General features: G+C 38.3%; 1 protein-coding gene across 8 annotated transcripts in view; it reads right to left on the minus strand.

Annotated features, from left to right (window-relative positions):
* ROBO2 (roundabout guidance receptor 2) overlaps positions 1–18195 on the minus strand; it is a 540145-nt gene that overhangs the window by 15767 nt on the left and 506183 nt on the right. For 6 of the 8 annotated variants that reach the window (XM_075516579.1, XM_075516554.1, XM_075516590.1 and 3 more), the window contains exons 23-25: positions 15157–15371; positions 5270–5452; positions 420–590 (exon numbers count right to left, since the gene is read on the minus strand). In XM_075516579.1, the coding sequence (XP_075372694.1) occupies positions 420–590; positions 5270–5452; positions 15157–15371 (569 nt within the window). The remainder of the gene's footprint in view (positions 1–419; positions 591–5269; positions 5453–15156; positions 15372–18195) is intronic. The other 2 variants (XM_075516608.1, XM_075516570.1) reach the window with 1 other exon arrangement.

Here is an 18195-nt window from a genome sequence, read left to right on the forward strand (position 1 = left end):
ACCAAGCAAGGCATTGTGGGACTGGCTGTACACTTCTCCTTAGGAATTCACGGCATACCGCTATGCCTGGTGGTGGCTACTTTCATTTTATGTAAAATTACCCACAGGCCATTTTTTTAATGTCAACCCACGTGCAATGCAGCCATTTTTGGGTAAGATTTATATTGAGATCTGAGAAAACCTAAGAGATGCTAACACGTTCAGAGCTGAAACAAAGAAAAGCTCCTTGAAGACTCACTTAACCAAGCTCCACACTGCTAGCATTGTAATATTGCTCACGTGGCAACCTGGGGACCCCACTTCACCAAACAAATAATTCACCGTAATGTATATTGCTCAAAAGATTGCTTTACGTTCTCCCGTTCTGCACACCTGCTTGTTGCAGGTTAGCATCAGGGACTTCACACCACAACACTTACCGTCTGTTATTCCCTCCCTACGATGAGGCAAGGGGGGTTGGTCCAACCGTCCTCCCTTGTGTTTTTTAGTGGGCCTCGGCCTCTGACTCTGGTTGACAGCTGCACTGGTGTTGCTGTCAGTAGAAAAAGGACTGCTCGGCCGAGGTCTCTGAGAGGAAGGGTACGCTTTGCCTAAAAAAAAGAGAAACCAGATGACAAAATGTTATTGCCTTGAAATGGTCTGTTCTATTAATGTCTGTTCCAAAACATTAAATCTGGTCTAATTCTCAGAGGCAAGCAAGTGTCCCCTTGAGGTAACCACTGATGACAACTGCTTTAAGACACACCACAACAAGCGAAGTGAGAAACTTGGCATTCTTTTGTCTTTAACTTATATAATTAAAATCATTCCATCTGTTCTGATAAAACTACTGTATGCCATGTAACTCCTACCTGCTCTGTGTGCTGAACAGATGTGTCATAACAACTCCTCAGCCTTGAGAAGGGAAGGAAAGCAGTTCTGCAATCATATCAGATTTATCTCCTCCTGCCTTCCACCTTTACGTTTGCTGAGCCAGATTCTCATTTTAGGGGCTCCCGTATGCACTGTATATCTGGAGTAACTCCAGTGTTATAAACATAACTGATTTTGGAAGCTAGGTAGCAGTGTAGGTTTGTATACTTAAGGGCTCTCTTTTATCAAGAAATAAAAATGGGGGTATATTTAAATGCTGAAAGTTTCCTGTTCATTTTCAGTATTTTTATATGTTAAAAAAATAATGTATTCTGACTGAATTTATTCCTCAGATTTTTTTAATATATATATAGACTAATCAAGCTACGTGATTTCTCTTAAAAAAAAAATAATCTTTGATGCTGTTCTATGGAGCACATCATTAAAAGCATCACGGCAGAAACCGTAGGAGCACAGTTCATTTACTACATTCACTTCCTTTATTTTGATATTTTTATTCAGTTAACTTAACTAGGCTTATTGTTTAATAATAACTGATGAAAACTAAAGATCACCATGTATTACTTTCTTTTTTTCATCTGTATGTCATTCTTGCCAAGTTTCTTGGGGATGTTAACATTTGAATTCGTTTAGAACTGGTACTTAAAATTCTTACTTGTTTTAATCCTATCTTCAGCAGAAAATGTATAAGCCAGTCACAACTTCTGCTCTTTCAGTGTAGTATAGGCTCAAATGGTGTAAGAGTTGATGGAAAGTGGCAAAATGTCTGTTTGTTATTTTTCTGGTCAACTGACCCCAAGCTAGTAAGGAGCTTTTTTATCTTCTGGTTAACTTAGACCAGGGCCTACCTTGCTGTGAGTTATGTTTTCGAGTAAAACCTTTGAACAGATGTACTTACTTCCAACATGCCATCACATATGACCTGATCTAGATAAGCCTAAGCAGGAGTAATATGCTACCCACTACGCTATTTGAAATATTCTCAGTGCAAAGAGAGCAAAGTGAGAAAAGTAGCCATAATCTAACATGGTGTTTCACATTAATACATACATGTTAGAATAACATCTCAGTATTTGACTTCCTGATTTGATTTCCTGATATTCTGCCTTCAGAGATTTCCTGACTGTCTCAGGCTTGATCTTCTACCTTCTGACTGATGTGCACCCTGAGGAGGACACTGCTCTTAGTCAGGCTTGTCTCCCAGCTGCATGTCACTGCCAGCTCTTGGAGGTTACCACATTTGAACCCCTCAAGTGGACATTCCCTACTCTCCTCTACCAAAATAAGCCAAATGGAATTTAAACGGTATGAAAAGTATGCCTTTGCTAACCTGGCTCATTTTAACTGAAATGGGTTACAGAATGCCCACCCAAGCAGCTGATTCTGGAGCTGGGAGAAAGCAGTAATAAGCATTTGGGGGAAGGCTGGAAACATTAACCTCTATAGCTGGCACAGCTGCAGCCAGACAAAGACAAGTGATCAAGCCCTTGTTTCATAGATAAGGATAAAACAGCAGATGAACACACACAAAATAGTAAAATTTCATTTCAAAATAAAAAAAAAGACCACTAATGCAAAGAAATTCAGATATGAGCCTGAAATTGCATCCTAGCTCACAGCACATTGCACAGATGTTTTGCAAAAATAAACTCGCAACATGCAAGTGCAACTAGTGAGTGCAGGACGAAGATTCTTCACACTTATTCTCTTGACTAAAGAAATGTGATTATTCATTCAGAATGTTGGTTTGAAAAAGAAATAGACACCAAACATTCTCTCTTTTATCCCTCCATGAAAATGAGGGAGAATAAATAGCACTGACCTAAATCAGACATGGGGCAAACACAAATGATGTGCAGGCTCCCAAAACATATTTTTCAATTCACCTAATAACTGATTGCAGCATCTTATATTTGTATGCAGCCCTTCCAGTAAGAACTGCTGAGCAGTGTCAGACTCTCTGGAGTAGATTTAGTGTGTGTAAGTGGAGACAAGGATGAATCCACTAATTCTTGATTTAATTTCCCAAGGGTGTTAAAAAGGAAAACTGTCTGAACTTCATGGCAAATCACACGATGGCTTCTGGAAACTGGAATCAAAGTGTCTGGCAGGAGAGACGCCTTGTGCCTGAATGTACCAGTGCCTCTTATGCTTGGCAATCACACACACCCACGTGAGGCTATCAAGTTGGACTTCGCCTTTCATGTCAGTCAGAATATTTCTCAGCTGTTCTGAATGGGTGAAAATAACTGTCCAGACTGCAAACCATTAAAGAGTCAGGACCTTCAGACTCCCTCCAGAGCCATGAACAGAAATAATACTGCTGCTTCTCCACTACAAGACACCATTTTGCGTGATGGGAGGGTTTGCTGTGGTGCAGCAGGTCCGTAGTAGGCATGTCTGATTGAGCCACACTGCCCTGGGAGGTATCGTATCGTAATGAAACTGCGGTAAGCATGGGGGAGTTATTTCCATTTGCTGAGGTTTTTGTGAGGAAAAGAGGGGAGGGCTGTTTGTTTACATGTGGGTTTTATTTTGTTTCCATTTTGGGTTTTATTTCCATTTTGACTGCTGGATCATTAAGAGAGTAAGAAGGTAATAATCATGAAGTCTCTACCACAACCGTTGGATACTTTGTTGTACCCTAAACTCCAATTATCTGTCCGAGGAATTACATGCAAGTACTCATTTTAAGTTCATTTGTGACCTAATTAAGCTAGGAAAATATAACTGACAAGAGGGCTTTCATCCTTTCCTTGTACTTTCCATTTATCTAGCTAAAATAAGAAATTATATTTATTTAAAAGTGTCTGTGTGTTTGTGTGTCCACTTACTTTTGTTATGTGTGCGTTTGTGGTGGAAACTGTACTTCTCAATGGCCTGATACAAGCGACATTAACTTTGGGTGACTTTGCGTTAGCTTTTACTGAGGCCAAGAACACCACCAAAAAAAAGGTTGGGAAGGATTTGCTCCTTTCATTCAAGACTGTTTAGACTCTTCAAGCAAAACAGTATATTTTAGATTATAGTTTGACCAAATGTGCCCATAGTAGATGAATGAAGGTCTACATCAGGTTTTGTTTTGTTTTCCTTTGTTTTTTTCAAATGATGAGAGAGATTTACTCAGTCAATTTTCCACTAGTGTAAGAAGCAAGTGAGGGTTTTAACTACTTTTAATGGTGAAATAACTATCTTTTAAGGATGATTATGTCTGACCAAAGTCAACGGCAAAAGTTCCAGTGATTTAAGAAAAGCTGTATCTGTTCACCCTGTAGTTTGTTGGTGATATAGGACTTTGCCATCGATTCTTTTCTTCATTCCTAATGTTCTTAAAAGGCAGTGTTTTCCATGAAATAATGCATGCAGAAAGCTTGCGGTTTTCAGCCCTAACATGTGGAGACATTTCTCATAAACGCACACATTTTACTGAAGGATAGACTTCATACCAGGCTAATAGTAAAAAATTTTAAATGATAGGAACATTATGGGACCTGTGGGCAGGAATCAGCTGAAAAGGCGTAACAAAAATATGACCCAAGTTCATACTTTGCTATTAGATTTGTGGATTTAAATATTTAGTTATTTTTGCTATTTTGATAAGACTAAGCGAATGCAAATACATTCTTTTTTCCAGAATATAAAAATCATTTTTACTTATCTTTTTTTACTAGAAATAAAACTTATGGCATTTTAAAAATATGAACAAAATTATGTTTACTTTCCATTAATTCATTTTAGAAGATTGGCTGTTTTCAAAAACAATAGTCACTTTACCTTCGTTACATTTAACTTGGCAGATTCAGTTGGCATAATTAAAATTAAATTTTATCAAAATATATTAACTTATTGAATTAAGTATTTTTAAAATCAGCTATTAATAAGGCTTTTAAACAGTTTGTATTGTTAATAAAAGCACACCAATTCACCCCATGCTTAGGAAAACTTCACAGAAAAATACACTTTTGCAAGAAGAGATGCAACAGAAGAGCAGGGATGGAGATAATAGTTTAAACATGATGTTCATCACTGGAAATGTGAATGATTATGAGGAGATTTTGCAAAAAATGAAATCATCAAAGACTGCATGGCAGAATTAGTGATCTCTTCACCGAAATATTAAACAGAGCACATGTCAGTAAATCTATAGTAGAGTCAGCACAGAGGGAAACTGCAGCAGATTGAAGGTACAGATTAAAAGCTTGTGCTATTCACTACTTCAAATCACTAAAAACAAAACATGATGCAAGGTTTCATTTAAAAGATACTGATAAAAATATCTCCATCCACCTTATTCCATGCATGTTAGACAAGTATGAGACGCAGGTTCACTGAAAAGAAGAGAAGAATAGGCAGAGACACCCTTCATGCAGAAAGCATCAACTTTGAGTCTACAAACCTGTTCTTGTCAGGCTGGTTCCATCCAGCCTAAAACCAGCTTTATCTGCTGCTGCAACCAGTGCTTGTGCAAAACTGCCGCTGGTAAAGATCGAGTCATCTGAGGAGCTACCTACACTAGATCTATGACTAGAAAAGTTACGATCCTCATCAGACGCAGAACCCCATCCATTTACCATTGAACCTAAAAACAAATGTAGGGGTCTAGTGAGTTGTGCATATTTGATATTTTTTGATCATCTAAAGCTTAAAGACCCACTTAATATGTCCTTTCTCAACAGGAACCCCAAAATTCATTTGACAGAGCTTGGTACAAAAAAGCAGTATTCATCTAAAGCTTAAAGACCCATTTAATACGTCCTTGCACAACAGGAAATCCAAAGTTTATCTGACAGAGCTTGGCATAAAAGAGCACTATCAAAGCTAAGTGGAATTTCCTTCATAGCTTGCTCCATGTTGCTTTGATCCTGTAAACAAAATGATACATATTCTCTACAAATGTGAAGGCTCCACAATAAATTCTTTTGAAAGTTAATAGATTTTCCCTGGGATTGAAATGAATGTGATTTTTTTTTACTTGACTTATTATAAATCAGTATCTAGTTTGATATTTGCAAAACGAGGTCTTAATGTAGGACAGCACAAGTGTAAGTCTCGGTAGATATGGCTGAAGTCAGACAGGGGCTTCAAGAGCTATCCTGAACAAGATTGGCATTATGTAATTTTCTTAATCAAAACCTTAAAATAGATGAGCAATTTTAATGGCCTGAAGAAAGCTGACCTGAAGTAGTTCATTCTAGTGGATTAAAGTTACTTTTTTAAAAGGTTAGAAATAATTAACATTCAAAAGCAGAGCAAATATATACTCAAATTTAATACTGAGTCAGTCTCTAAGCCAATGCTGGCCTCATGGTACCTTCTAGCTATGGATTACCACCACTACAGGAAAAGAAAGTTATAATAAAATCATAAAAATTCAGTCAGAAAACCAGATACCGGAAAAAGCACATGAAAGAAATATAGAAATCTTTACATAAGTAAAATGTAAAGACCAAAATAGTGAAGGAAAGATTCAACTTATGTGCTCTTCATCTATATTTTCTTTTATTTTTTCCAATGATCAAAAGCATTGATCAGCTACCCAACATGGCAGTACAATATGTTTTCAAAAGTTATTGCTCAGTTCAGATTTTTTTTCAAAGTACTGAAATTCTGTTTCTTTTGTGACTTCAGATGGAGTTGATGGTGTTCTGTACTTCTAAAAATCATGGGTAAATGACCCAGGGTAATTCTACACTGTGCAGTGGAGCAAGAGGCAAAGGAAACTTAGCTAGCACCAAGTACCTAGCTTTGCTCCAGGAACAGGGCAGCCATGCTGATTAGTTACCACGTCCAGCTGAGGTGCAGAGCTACCAGCCAGCTTTTGAGACCCGAGCGGCTGCATGGCATTGCATGCTGCTGTGTAGACATAGCGTATTGTTCTGAAATAGCACAGGCACCTTTCCTGAAATATCTGAAATCTGCTTTTTAAAAAAAGTGGCATGCATATGTTAAAAAAAAAAAAAAAAACAACAGTGAACCTGTGAGAATCTGCAGAGAACTGGTTTTCAAAGATATGAAGATACATGTGCAGAGATACATCAGGGCCCTAACTTTTCAGTTAGCACAGCTGAATTTATGTAAATGCACGTAAGATGTGTAGCAGTGTAAGTCATGTTCTTCAAAGCCTTTTTTTTAATCCACGTCCAAGAAAGTATTACTGTGTTCAAAATTGTAAACTAGTAAATCAATACTGCCCTGCTTATTAGTACCAAATTGGTAGGCTAATTAACTAATGGTGGTATCAAATATTAAAAATATCCTGCAAAAATAAGTCATGAGTACAATAAATGAATACCGGAATTTAGTCAGCAGCACGCTGCACCACAAAGCCCGAGAACAATGGATTATCTGGTGATGCTGCAGTGACCAAACCTTTTAATGTCAGCAAAGTGGCAGGCTATAATAACAAAAGTCTATGCACTCCTAAGATACAAGAAAAGAAACCAAAGAGGTCTATGGAGGTCTGACAGGCAGAAAGTGTGTTAAGTGCAACAGAGAGTGACAGGGTTTGATTCTGCCTGCCAAAAGCACACATAAAATTGTTATTTTCCAAACAGACTTGACCTGATGCAGACAGATGTAAGGAAGCCTAGATAACAGCAAGGGAAGGCTAAAACTGAATTTCCTCTGAGAAGAGAGTTTCTGAACTAACAATCAAAGTGCGATAGGACATCATAGAGAATGGAGAGTAAAAAGGCTTAGCAACAGTTATTGATGATGTATGAAAAGAGATACTACAGATAAAACACTTCATGAAGATGTAAGAAAATGCAATGCTATAGCTGAGGACATTTTCAAACAATTGCTTATCGACATATTCTGCAAAATATTTAAGCACACGCTGAAACATAAAAATATAACTACACCTACAGATATCAAAGGACAATACTCAGGTTCTAAAAATTTAACATGTATCTCGTTAGTTTCAGGGCCTGAGGTTTTGTATGATACATTCTACTCTTTACATAGAGACATATAAAAACATATACTGTACAGAATAGGTATGGTTTTCAGTATCATAGGCACAAGACTACGGACATTTTAAAGGAACTTAGGTTTGAATTTCCATTTGCTCACATTGCTCTGTCTGTTTACTAACCAATCACTCAGCTGTTACACAACATACAATACACATGATAATTTGGATGGGATGCTTTCCGGGTATGCTTAGGAACAGTTGCTATTTTTCACCTACTCTTTGAAGGGCTGGGCTGAAGTTCATCCGGTCCAAAAAAATAATCCATGTTTTAGGTACGAAATATACTAAAAATCTGCAAAAGCCCATAATGCTTTCTCCAATGTGTATGCATACACCTATCGTTCTACACACTCATAGACATGCCAGGTTTTCCTGGTTATCCTGGTTTTCCAGGTTATCAGACTGCTAATTTTTCAGGTTAAACCTATAGGAAACCTCTGTTCCTGAACTCCTCTGCATTCCCATGGACAGCAAGCATTAGCAAGGCTAGGAATAGTGCACTCTGCCAATAGTGCACTCGTGGGTTGCTTCCCCTTCCCCTCTCCTCCAGCAGCCGTTAGGAGGGACTGCCTCTCAGGCTGGAAGCGTAGCTCAATTCTCTCAGGGACGTGAGCTTTAGTGGGACGTCAACGCAGTTGACAGCTAAAGCAAACAATGACCCCACCTGGAGTATTGCATCCAGGGGTCTTGTGCTGGGGTCCCCAGCACAAGAAAGACATGGACCTGTTAGAGCAGGTCCAGAGGAGGGCCACAAAAATGATCAGGGGGCTGGAACACCTCTCCTGTGAAGAAAGGCTGAGAGAGTTGGGGTTGTCCAGCCTGGAGAAGAGAAGGCTCCAGGCAGACCTTACTGCAGCCTTTCAATATATAAAGGGGGCTTATAAGAAAGATGGAGAAAGACTTTCTACCAAGGCCTGTAGTGACAGGACAAGAGGCAACGGTTTTAAACTGAAAGAGGGCAGGTTTAGATTGGATATAAGGAAGAATTTTTTTACAGTGAGGGTGGTGAGGCACTGGAACAAGTTGCCCAGAGAAGTTGTGCATGCCCTGTCATTGGAAGTGTTCACAGTGAGGTTGGATGGGGCTTTGAGCAACCTGGTCTAGTGAAAGATGTCCCTGATGCTCATGGCAGGGGGGGTTGCATTAGATGACCTTTAAAGGTGCCTTCCAACTCAAACCATTCTATGATTCAATGATTCTATGATACTTCTGGTTGTTGGAAGCAGAGGCAAAACTCTGTATAACTCCTGAAGTCAACAAGCTACCGTGAGACATATACAGCACCCACAGCTGTATGTGACCAGGTAGAATCATAGAATCATAGGTCACAGGTAGCTAAGGGTGAAATCTCTACATTATTTCTACTGGTTCCTGAGCTATTCAGTTTCCTTGCATAAACAATTTTTTCCCCACCAAAACTTGGAGCAGTAAAACCCCGGCTTGCTTTGCCCTCCAGAGGTGTGGACGTTGCCCAGAAGGCATGGGAGTGCTGGAGCCCAGCCTGGGCACCTCAGGCCATCATGCAGCTGCGTTAACGTAGCACACATGGTGACTGCTTGTTTAAAGGCATCCACTGGCCTCTTGTTTTCCAAATCAGATGCACATTTGTTTCTCTCTGAATAAAAGCAGAATAAGAGATACTGATGTCCCTTTCAGATCAACTGTGCATTTTGAAATGGAATGAAACAGGCTTTTAGTGTCTCCTTTACATGCAGCTCACTATGTGTTTTCCAAGAGCACATTTGAGTTTTTACACTTTCTGGCAACTGTAAATTTTACTCTTGCTGACAGCAGCAGTAAATGCTTTATGCAGAACAAAATCAACTCTGTGAAAAGTTGAACTCTGTTTTCTTGCTCCATAAAATATCTCTTGGTGCTAATGCAAACAGAAAGCTTCTTTGCTCTCAGGGAAAGGTGAGGGGAATAGAGGTGCTAGCTTCTTGCAGACTGCATGCTCCTGCTTTTAGTGGCATTTTGCAGGCAATAAAAATGCTGGTTTTCTTTGTAAAATGTACTCTTGCTTTACTTTAAAAAAAAAATCTAATGCACTTGTGAAGTAAAAGCTGCTCACAACAAACTTAACACTTTTGAAAATTCCGTTAGATACTTTTCTGTACGTACCAAACTCTATGTGCATGCTTAAAGTTAAGAAATTATGTCACTGGGACTTGTATGTGTATGCTTATGTGCTTTCCTTCACAAGACCATTAAGCACATGCTAATAGTAAGCCCCTACTCCTCTGCAGGTTTTTTTGATGGAACAGGGTTAGACTGCTTAGGTTTGTGAAGTACGGATGAAGTCCTTGGGGACTGATGCTACTTCAGCTGAAATCAGTTCAGTTACAGAATTCCTTTAGCCTTTGTACAGGAGAAAGACATTATCCTCTTTTGGATGTATCTGACTACTGTCATGATTACAAAGAAAGAATGTCCACCGATTTTGGTGGAAGTGATGGAATAAAAGGGGTAATAGTCATTGTACCATTCAAACGAGAAAGAATAATAGAAGGGCCTGAATGCAGAATAGAAATATGATCACACTTCAAAAATTAGACCTGGTCTTATACTTTACATTGTACTTTGCCATAAATGCCCAAATATTTAAATGCATACACCTGAAAGAAACACTTAAGTTTTAAAATTTTTATTTTGGGGCAGGAAACACTAAACAAAAGGAGGTAAAAGTCACGCATACATACTTGGCACTTCACACGTCCAAGCATAATTAATGCCCTTCATAAACATTTAATGAAAAATGAATTTATGTCACTTAGCCAAATGTATTTGTGTTTGCATTTTCAATCTTTCTAGGTTTTTTGGTTTCCATATTGCTGAAAGGCACAAAAATTTCTCAAATTTATTCAAGCTGTTAGAAAAGAAATGCACACAGAACATTAAGTAGTTGCTCAAATGTTGCTGAGCAGTAAAATACTATGATAAAGTGGCATCTTGCTGTGTCTCTATTACTTCTTCAGCACTAAAATTAATTTATGATCAGTCATCAATTCATTTACATGTCGTTTTATGCTAAATCCATCGTTGCTGATGAATGCATATCCCTAGATCCATTAAGCTAGAGTAAAGTCTGTGCTTTATAATATGACCCTGCTAATTGTTGCATTACCATTTTTATGAGATACAAAAAGTAGCAGTTTCCTATTTTCTGAGCACATATTTAATCCATGAAACACATTCTTCCTAGTAAATGCAATCTGTCTAACTCCTTATAAAATAGAATCTTTTGCAATAGGTATCCCTAAGCAAATCAATATAAATATTGAACTCTGCCATGGTAAAATATGGCTCATGAAAATGATTTTGTGTAATTTTCAAGAATTATTCCATTTGTGTTCAGACACAATGAATGAACAACTTTTACCATACAGACAGTGATCAGTGATTCTTTTAATCAAGACCAAAACATGCCAAATAAGGGATTTTCTTCCTTGCTGAGCTATACAACCTATGGAGATCTTTATAATTTCAGATCTATATAATTCTATTAAAAAAAAAAATTGTTATCCATTTGCAGTGCTACTGTTTACAAGAATATCTCTCTGCTTATATCAGTTTGTATCAGTTAGGTAGAAAAGGGCTTGTTCTAATTTCCATGCTAGTTAATGGTTGTATCTCTCCCCTCAGCCAAAATGCACCAGGACTGAAGATATAACAGCTCTCACTACCAGCTGCACTGGTGGTGCTGGGGGAGGAGAAGATAAGGAGAGGGCAAAGAAACCCCCCAAACCATAATACTTTGATCTGACAAAACCTAGTGTTGTTCTTCGTGATTTCAGTGAGAAGCAAATTAATTTCTTATACAGTCATCATATGCAATTAATTAAGTCTATTAAAGTAGAATAATATAACAGACTCTTCATGACCATTCATGCCATAACTCTGCACAACAATTAATTATAAAGGCAAACATTAAACATAAGCAAAAGAAAAAACATATTTCAATATGTCTCTGAAAGCAAAAATAACCCTAAATAATTATGAATTAAAAGTCAAGTGAGCAGAAGTTTTACAGCTGCTTTTCAGTTCGTTCTTTTTTTTTTTTAATTAGAATCAGTAACTCAGTATCCTAACAAACCATGCTGGGAACGAAGCAAAACTTTGGCTTTAATTTCATATTCCATCCCACAAACATTCAAATCTAAACCTCCATCCTTGAGTTTTCTTTGCAATATCTGGCAAATGTTAAGATATAGTTACTGTGCACTCCTCCTTTCTTTTCACTTTATCATACACGTCAACATTATGTCTCTGCCACCTGCAAAGAAAAAAGCTTAATAGCTCAGATTAAATCCTTGTCTGAGTCTTCAGTTAGCTGTAACTAAAACTCAAGGGCCTGGAAGACAACCTGAGTTTTAAACAGTTTAAAGGAGCAACACTGTTGTCTTAGAGGAATTTAGCAGTTTGAGCTCTGCTCACACAGCACCAGTGTTTCCCCTCAGAGAATCCCACATTTGGTGTTGGATGAAAACCTCGGTCTCAGCTCAGCCATAAAGAACAAAGTACCATTTCACTCTGAGAGTGGGTATCTTCAAGTCATCGCTGAGGCATGCTAACAGTACAGGGTGAGGAAGCTCACCCTGCTCACCGTACAGCAACTCTATTCGGAGGAAGTCTGGACCAAAGGATGTCAGTTTCCATTTCTCACAAACCCTGAACTCACAGGACACACTTCAAAATGTGCAGAAATATTGCTTCATCCAGGCCAGCTGTTCTCATTTACCTCCATTTTTTAATATAATGTTTAAAGGAGTGAAACCATGGTATATAAATACCTAGGAAAATGCTGGTTTAAGTCACTAAAAGCCACTTTCACCCTATGAAAAGAAGTAGCTTATATTTTCTCAGTGCAAGAAAGAACAATTCAGGTGTTCTACAGTATTCTAAAAGCAATCAAATTAAAGAGTGAGAAACAGCTTAGAAACAATGAATGCAATTCATTATATACCCTCCTTAACACCATTAAACACAGCCTGGAAGAGTTAACAGAAACAGATACACAAAAATTAAAATTCTCTTTTGAAACAATTCCTCCAGGTATCATAAGCAATTTCCTTCCACCCCTCGGAAAAAACAAGCCCAAAACAAGCCCTCAGAAAATCGAGGTTTTGCCTATATAGTAACCAGAGAAAACAGTAGTTTTGTTATTTGAAGAGTTTGCCATTTTACAGACCATTTAGACTAACACTCTCGATCTGTTTTTGTAAAGCTATAGTTTCCTAATTGTTTTAAGTGTTGGCTATAAGCTATGGGGGCACTCTGTCATTTTGCTTCCCTTCCAGCTGCACGTTCCCTTCCTGCAGTGCCGGCAAACACCCTGCCATGTGGTGAACTAGATCAAGGAACAGATCCAGCCAGTAATTAAAGAAGAAAAAGAAAAAGCAAAAGAAAAACCTTAATTTTCAGCTGGATGAGGCCACATCAAGATAGTGGTAGAAATGAGTGGGAGTGCATTTGGATCACCTTAAGTACACTCCCAGTCTACATTACCAGGTTCTGCCCAATTTCTTCCAAAAAAATACACCAGGAAGTTTTTAACACTCCAATAAATAAACATTTAACACTCCAATAATTAAATGAGATTTATAACTGTTATAACAAGCTTGAATGTTATTCATAAAAGGATAAATTGTAGTAAGCACAGAAGTCTATGAATTGGAGCAGAAATGCAGCTATTCTTTACTTTGTACTAGGTAGGGTGGTCCAAAATATTAGGTGAAAATGCAAATGTGAAAAACATTCATTTTCTGATTTACAGATATATCAACATTGACATATTAATACATACCAAATGGAAAATATATAGCAACCTGGGTTTATTTATTTATTTATTTCTGTACTACCAGAGCAAAACCCTTACCGCATTCCTAATGGAAAGGCTTCTGAGCCATTAGTGAGATATGCAAAAATATGCAGAATTATAGCCTGAAGGAGATTACACTAGAAATTCAAGGGAAGTGACTTAACATACTCATGCACTAATAAGTTAACCTTCTCAATTCAGGGATTTAAACTTTAACTCTATGGCCTTCAGTTGAATCTGGATTTCAGATCGCAGCAGCAGAGATAAAATTCTTAAATCTTAATTAGTTTGGCAAGCAGTCTGGCCCTAGGGTGAAAGAAAACCTGGAAAGTGGGATTAAGCTATACACTATTTAATTCAACAAGGGAAAAGGAAAAAAAAATTATAGGTATTGATGCTCCATCACTGTCATATTCCTGCAGTGTTTTCAGAATAGCAATGTTTAAGTAAAGGTGCGAAATCCTTGGAATTTCAAAGGTCCAGAACAAAGAGATGGAATTCAGTGCTGCTATGGTAGTAAGTTGTACTGAGCAAGTCTCCCTTAAGGTACAACTAAGAATCAGTGTTCTTCCATTGAGATCAAAGACTGAAGAAGCACCCACTAGCTTTTACGAGTTATGAACACTATGTACATTTGGGTCTCCAGTACAGCTGTACATTATGGATACAGTGTATTATATAGAGGCCCAAGTTCAACTTAAAGGGAAATAGACTGATGCTTACAAAAAGTACATTATATCCATACAAAATCCGTATCTTTAAAAAAAATATCTTTCACTGCCTACATTTCATCAACAGCAATTTTATTCATTCAGATTCTGTGCATTAGTTTACCATGCCTTTCTAGGTCCCCTTTGATGATCCCTGTGGTAACTTTCCAAGGCATGCAAAGGATGAGAAGCAGTGAAGGAAGGAGTGTCAGAATAATTAAATATCTTCACTGAAAGGGAACAATTACTAAATTCAGCAATAAAAAGTAGGTTCAAAATACACATTTTCCTACATAAATGTTGTATTTACTCTACAAATAAATGTTGTGCTGATCTAACTACACTTATTCTGAAGTCTTTTAACTTCCCTGCGTTCATCTGTGAAAGCATTTACCCAGCAAAATATCTAAAAGTGCTTTAAGATAACATTTTTATGCTGCTCCTGATTTATGAAATATATATTCCTAAGCCGAGGTCTTCCCCCTCCTTTTTATGTAACTGGCTTACTTCTCCAGTAGAGTGAACTTTTCATGAAAGCTAGGGTATAATTGAGTTTTCTTTCAAGTCGTTAAAGCTTTTTAAAATTCATGAATTTTCTTATCATTTTACAGCAAAGCAAAGTATTTTCAAATCCTTCTTTAACTTTAGTGTTTAATATTAACACATTTTAAATGTTACAGAAATAGAGTGGAATAAATTTTCACTTAGAAAGTGTTTGATTGATGATGTATTTTACTGTTAGGAACAAGTTGGTGTCACTGTTAACTGTGTTTGGTTACCTGTCACAGAGCTGTCTAGATTGTCCATACTGGAGCCTGGAGTATGCTCTAGACCTCTTAGTGGTCTACTGATTTCTACAGTTTCTTCTTCAATATCGTCATCATCATCATCATCATCTGGAACATCTGTTTCCAAATCTGAAATAAGGTTTCCAGATACATATCCTAGGGGCGGAACTGGAGCCTGAGGAGGTTGTGTATTGCTTTGGATGTGCCTACAAAAACAAACAGGAAGATGTCATCAGAATGGATGAGACTTTGTACCCCATGGTCAATAGAAGATAAGCCTTTCAATAAGTCCTCGAGTAAAAGCACATTAAAAAATGTGCTTGTTAGGTCAAACTCAAGAAAAGTCAGTTCAGTTATTCACTGTAGCTTCTAATACCAGAGGACCTGAGCACTTTCCGGTCTTAAATATACTTCCCCTCCTGTAAGATGGAGAAGGTCGAGATTGTCCTTTTACAGATGAGGAACAATGTACTCAGAGGCTATATAAATAGGGTAGGAAGTCCATGGAAAAGCACAATTCTGAATCCCAACCTAGCATATAAGTGTCTCACCCAATATTCCACCGTGCAAATCACACATTGAGCCAAAATTAAAATTCACTCCTTCTGCTTAAACAGACTCAGTGCTCTTAAGTAGAACTCACCCTAAAGAGGAGGAAATGACCAGTAGGATAGAAGAAATTTGCAAGTCCAATGAACCCATTAGCAGCGAGGCCTTTTTATTTTGCTTTATTCCAAGTAGTTTAATTGATTTAATTGCAGCAGTATTAGGGCATGCATGTGTGAAATTACTGCATGCAGAAATCACAATTAAAAAAAGAAAAACAAAGATAAAAAACACCCACAGGATAGCTAAATGGCCAAAGGCAAGCACAGGACTTGGAGTTTCATTTGCATGGTTTCTCAGAGGCTAGAGAGGAAAAGAACAACCATCGGTTTTCAATGCAGCAGTAGAGGTACACAGCAAGCTGTGCCAGGGGACCCAGGCATAACTGGCCTTGGCATAAGAGCATGTACCATGCTTGAAACTGCTAACTTAGGCACGTGGGAATCCTTGGGTGGCTGTTCATGAGGTGCCATGACCCGATTCGAATCAGCAGTGCTCTGGATGGGATCCAGGATTCTGCTGGTCTCTTGCTTGGACACCAGCATAACAGAAAAAATTACAACTGTCACCTGTTTGGTCACCTAGCTCTAATATATTTTCAATGGAAACTTTGTGCTGTATCATTGCCTACGCTTGATAAGTCCAGTAATTCTCTTTATTCAAACAGTCTTTTTTTTTTTTTTTTCATAATGTAAATCTATCGGATCTGAGAATGTCACGGTAAATGTTATGTACCACTGGATTCCCTCTCCACCTTGATGTAGGTTTTAAATTATTGCTTATTCTGAAGCTTAGTTGCAAAACAAATGCTTCCCTTCTGATATACAACCTCCTTCTGATTAGCAGTTCTTGAATACTTTTCTGCCTGGACACCAGTGAGCTATGCAGTGTTGAAATCACTGAGCTAAAGGGCACTACCATCTAACGAACCCTCAATAAACAGTGTGATTAGCTCCCCATCAAGCAAAATACTTAAGTATATGCTTAATGTTAAGCATGTGATAGAACAATTGAAGTCAATTTCTCATGTACTTGTAGTTAAGCATATACTTAAGTGATTTGCTGGATCAAGGCCATAATGATTATGTACTTTCCAGTAATCTCTAATGTGCTCTTTCTTAAATTTCTAGTTGGCTGGTCTCTATGTTTCTCTTCTGTTACTCCTACAGTAACCTACTTGACAGGTCTCATCTTATTCTTTTATTTTCCCCCCTCTACACTGGACAGGTTAACTTTGTGAAAAGAAAACTAAGAAATCTTCCTTCCCACTTAAGAAAATGGAGAACTTTCCACTGACTTTGAACAGCATTTGCTGAATAGCATGGTATCTGTCCAGCCAAGCATTAAACAACTCCATGTCACAACTACTGCAAAAATCATTTGTATTTGCAGCTCTCAATATTTGCCCTAATACCTGTTATAAGGTCCTAGTATGAAAATACAGGTTATCGCCTCTATATTTTTTTCAAGAGTTTCAGGCTCAATTGTTGTGACTTTACACAAGAGCGATGTTAAAATCTGTATATTCCTAAGCACATTATGAAAGTTTCCAATCAATTTTCATTTCTCAAAAAGGGAGCAAGACCTTTCCCGTCAGCTGCAAGAGGCTCTGCTACAGAGTCCTACTACATTATCCACTCCCAGACTGGCACCCACGGTTTGTAGGGCATAGAAAGGGTAACAGCTGCAAAATGCAGCAGCAATTGACTGCACAGACAGGGTATGCATCTGTGTGCTGGCTCAGAAGTCAGTTACCTTCAATAGGCCAGGTCTAGCTGCTGCCTGGGATTTGGGTCTGTCCCACAGGCAGGCTGGGGTCCGTGCTTGGCAGCATGGCAGTGCAGCGGGACCGCAGTACCCTGTTGATTGAGTGCAGATTGCAGACAAGCCTCGAGGCTTCAACAGTGTCCAGGGAAAACAGCTGGCTTTGATTTGGCACCGCCTGCCTACCTGCCTGATCTATTTATGGTAGCTCAAGCTGAATAACTTTGTGGCTTTATTTACCAGCGAAGAAAGGCTGCTCAACTGCTGGCAGTGCGCCATTCAGTAACTAGCTCTGCTCCTCTCCTCTGAGATACGCGGGCTTTGTCTGGATAGAAAAGTTGTAAAAGGACAACTGCCGCTTAGGGAACATCCAGAAAGCAACTGACCTTCACCGTATCCCCAGCCTGGTGCAGTTGACAAGTTCTTTTTCAGTCCCTGAAGAGATTGCTTCTGTTTGTTTTGCAGGGGAAATGTTACTGTGGTATTTGCTTGCTCTTCCTTTAAATAGGCATAAAGCACTCTAAAACGCTAGGATCCATTTTGTAAATTCTAACAACTTCCTTCCTGATATTTCTGGGGTTTTCCCTATGAATCAGAAATTTTCATGGCATTTCAAATTACAGTCAGAGATGCAAATGCTTCATTCTCATGTGACACAGG

Source organism: Mycteria americana, chromosome 1 (genome assembly GCF_035582795.1).
Source record: "Mycteria americana isolate JAX WOST 10 ecotype Jacksonville Zoo and Gardens chromosome 1, USCA_MyAme_1.0, whole genome shotgun sequence".
Lineage (NCBI taxonomy): Eukaryota > Metazoa > Chordata > Aves > Ciconiiformes > Ciconiidae > Mycteria > Mycteria americana.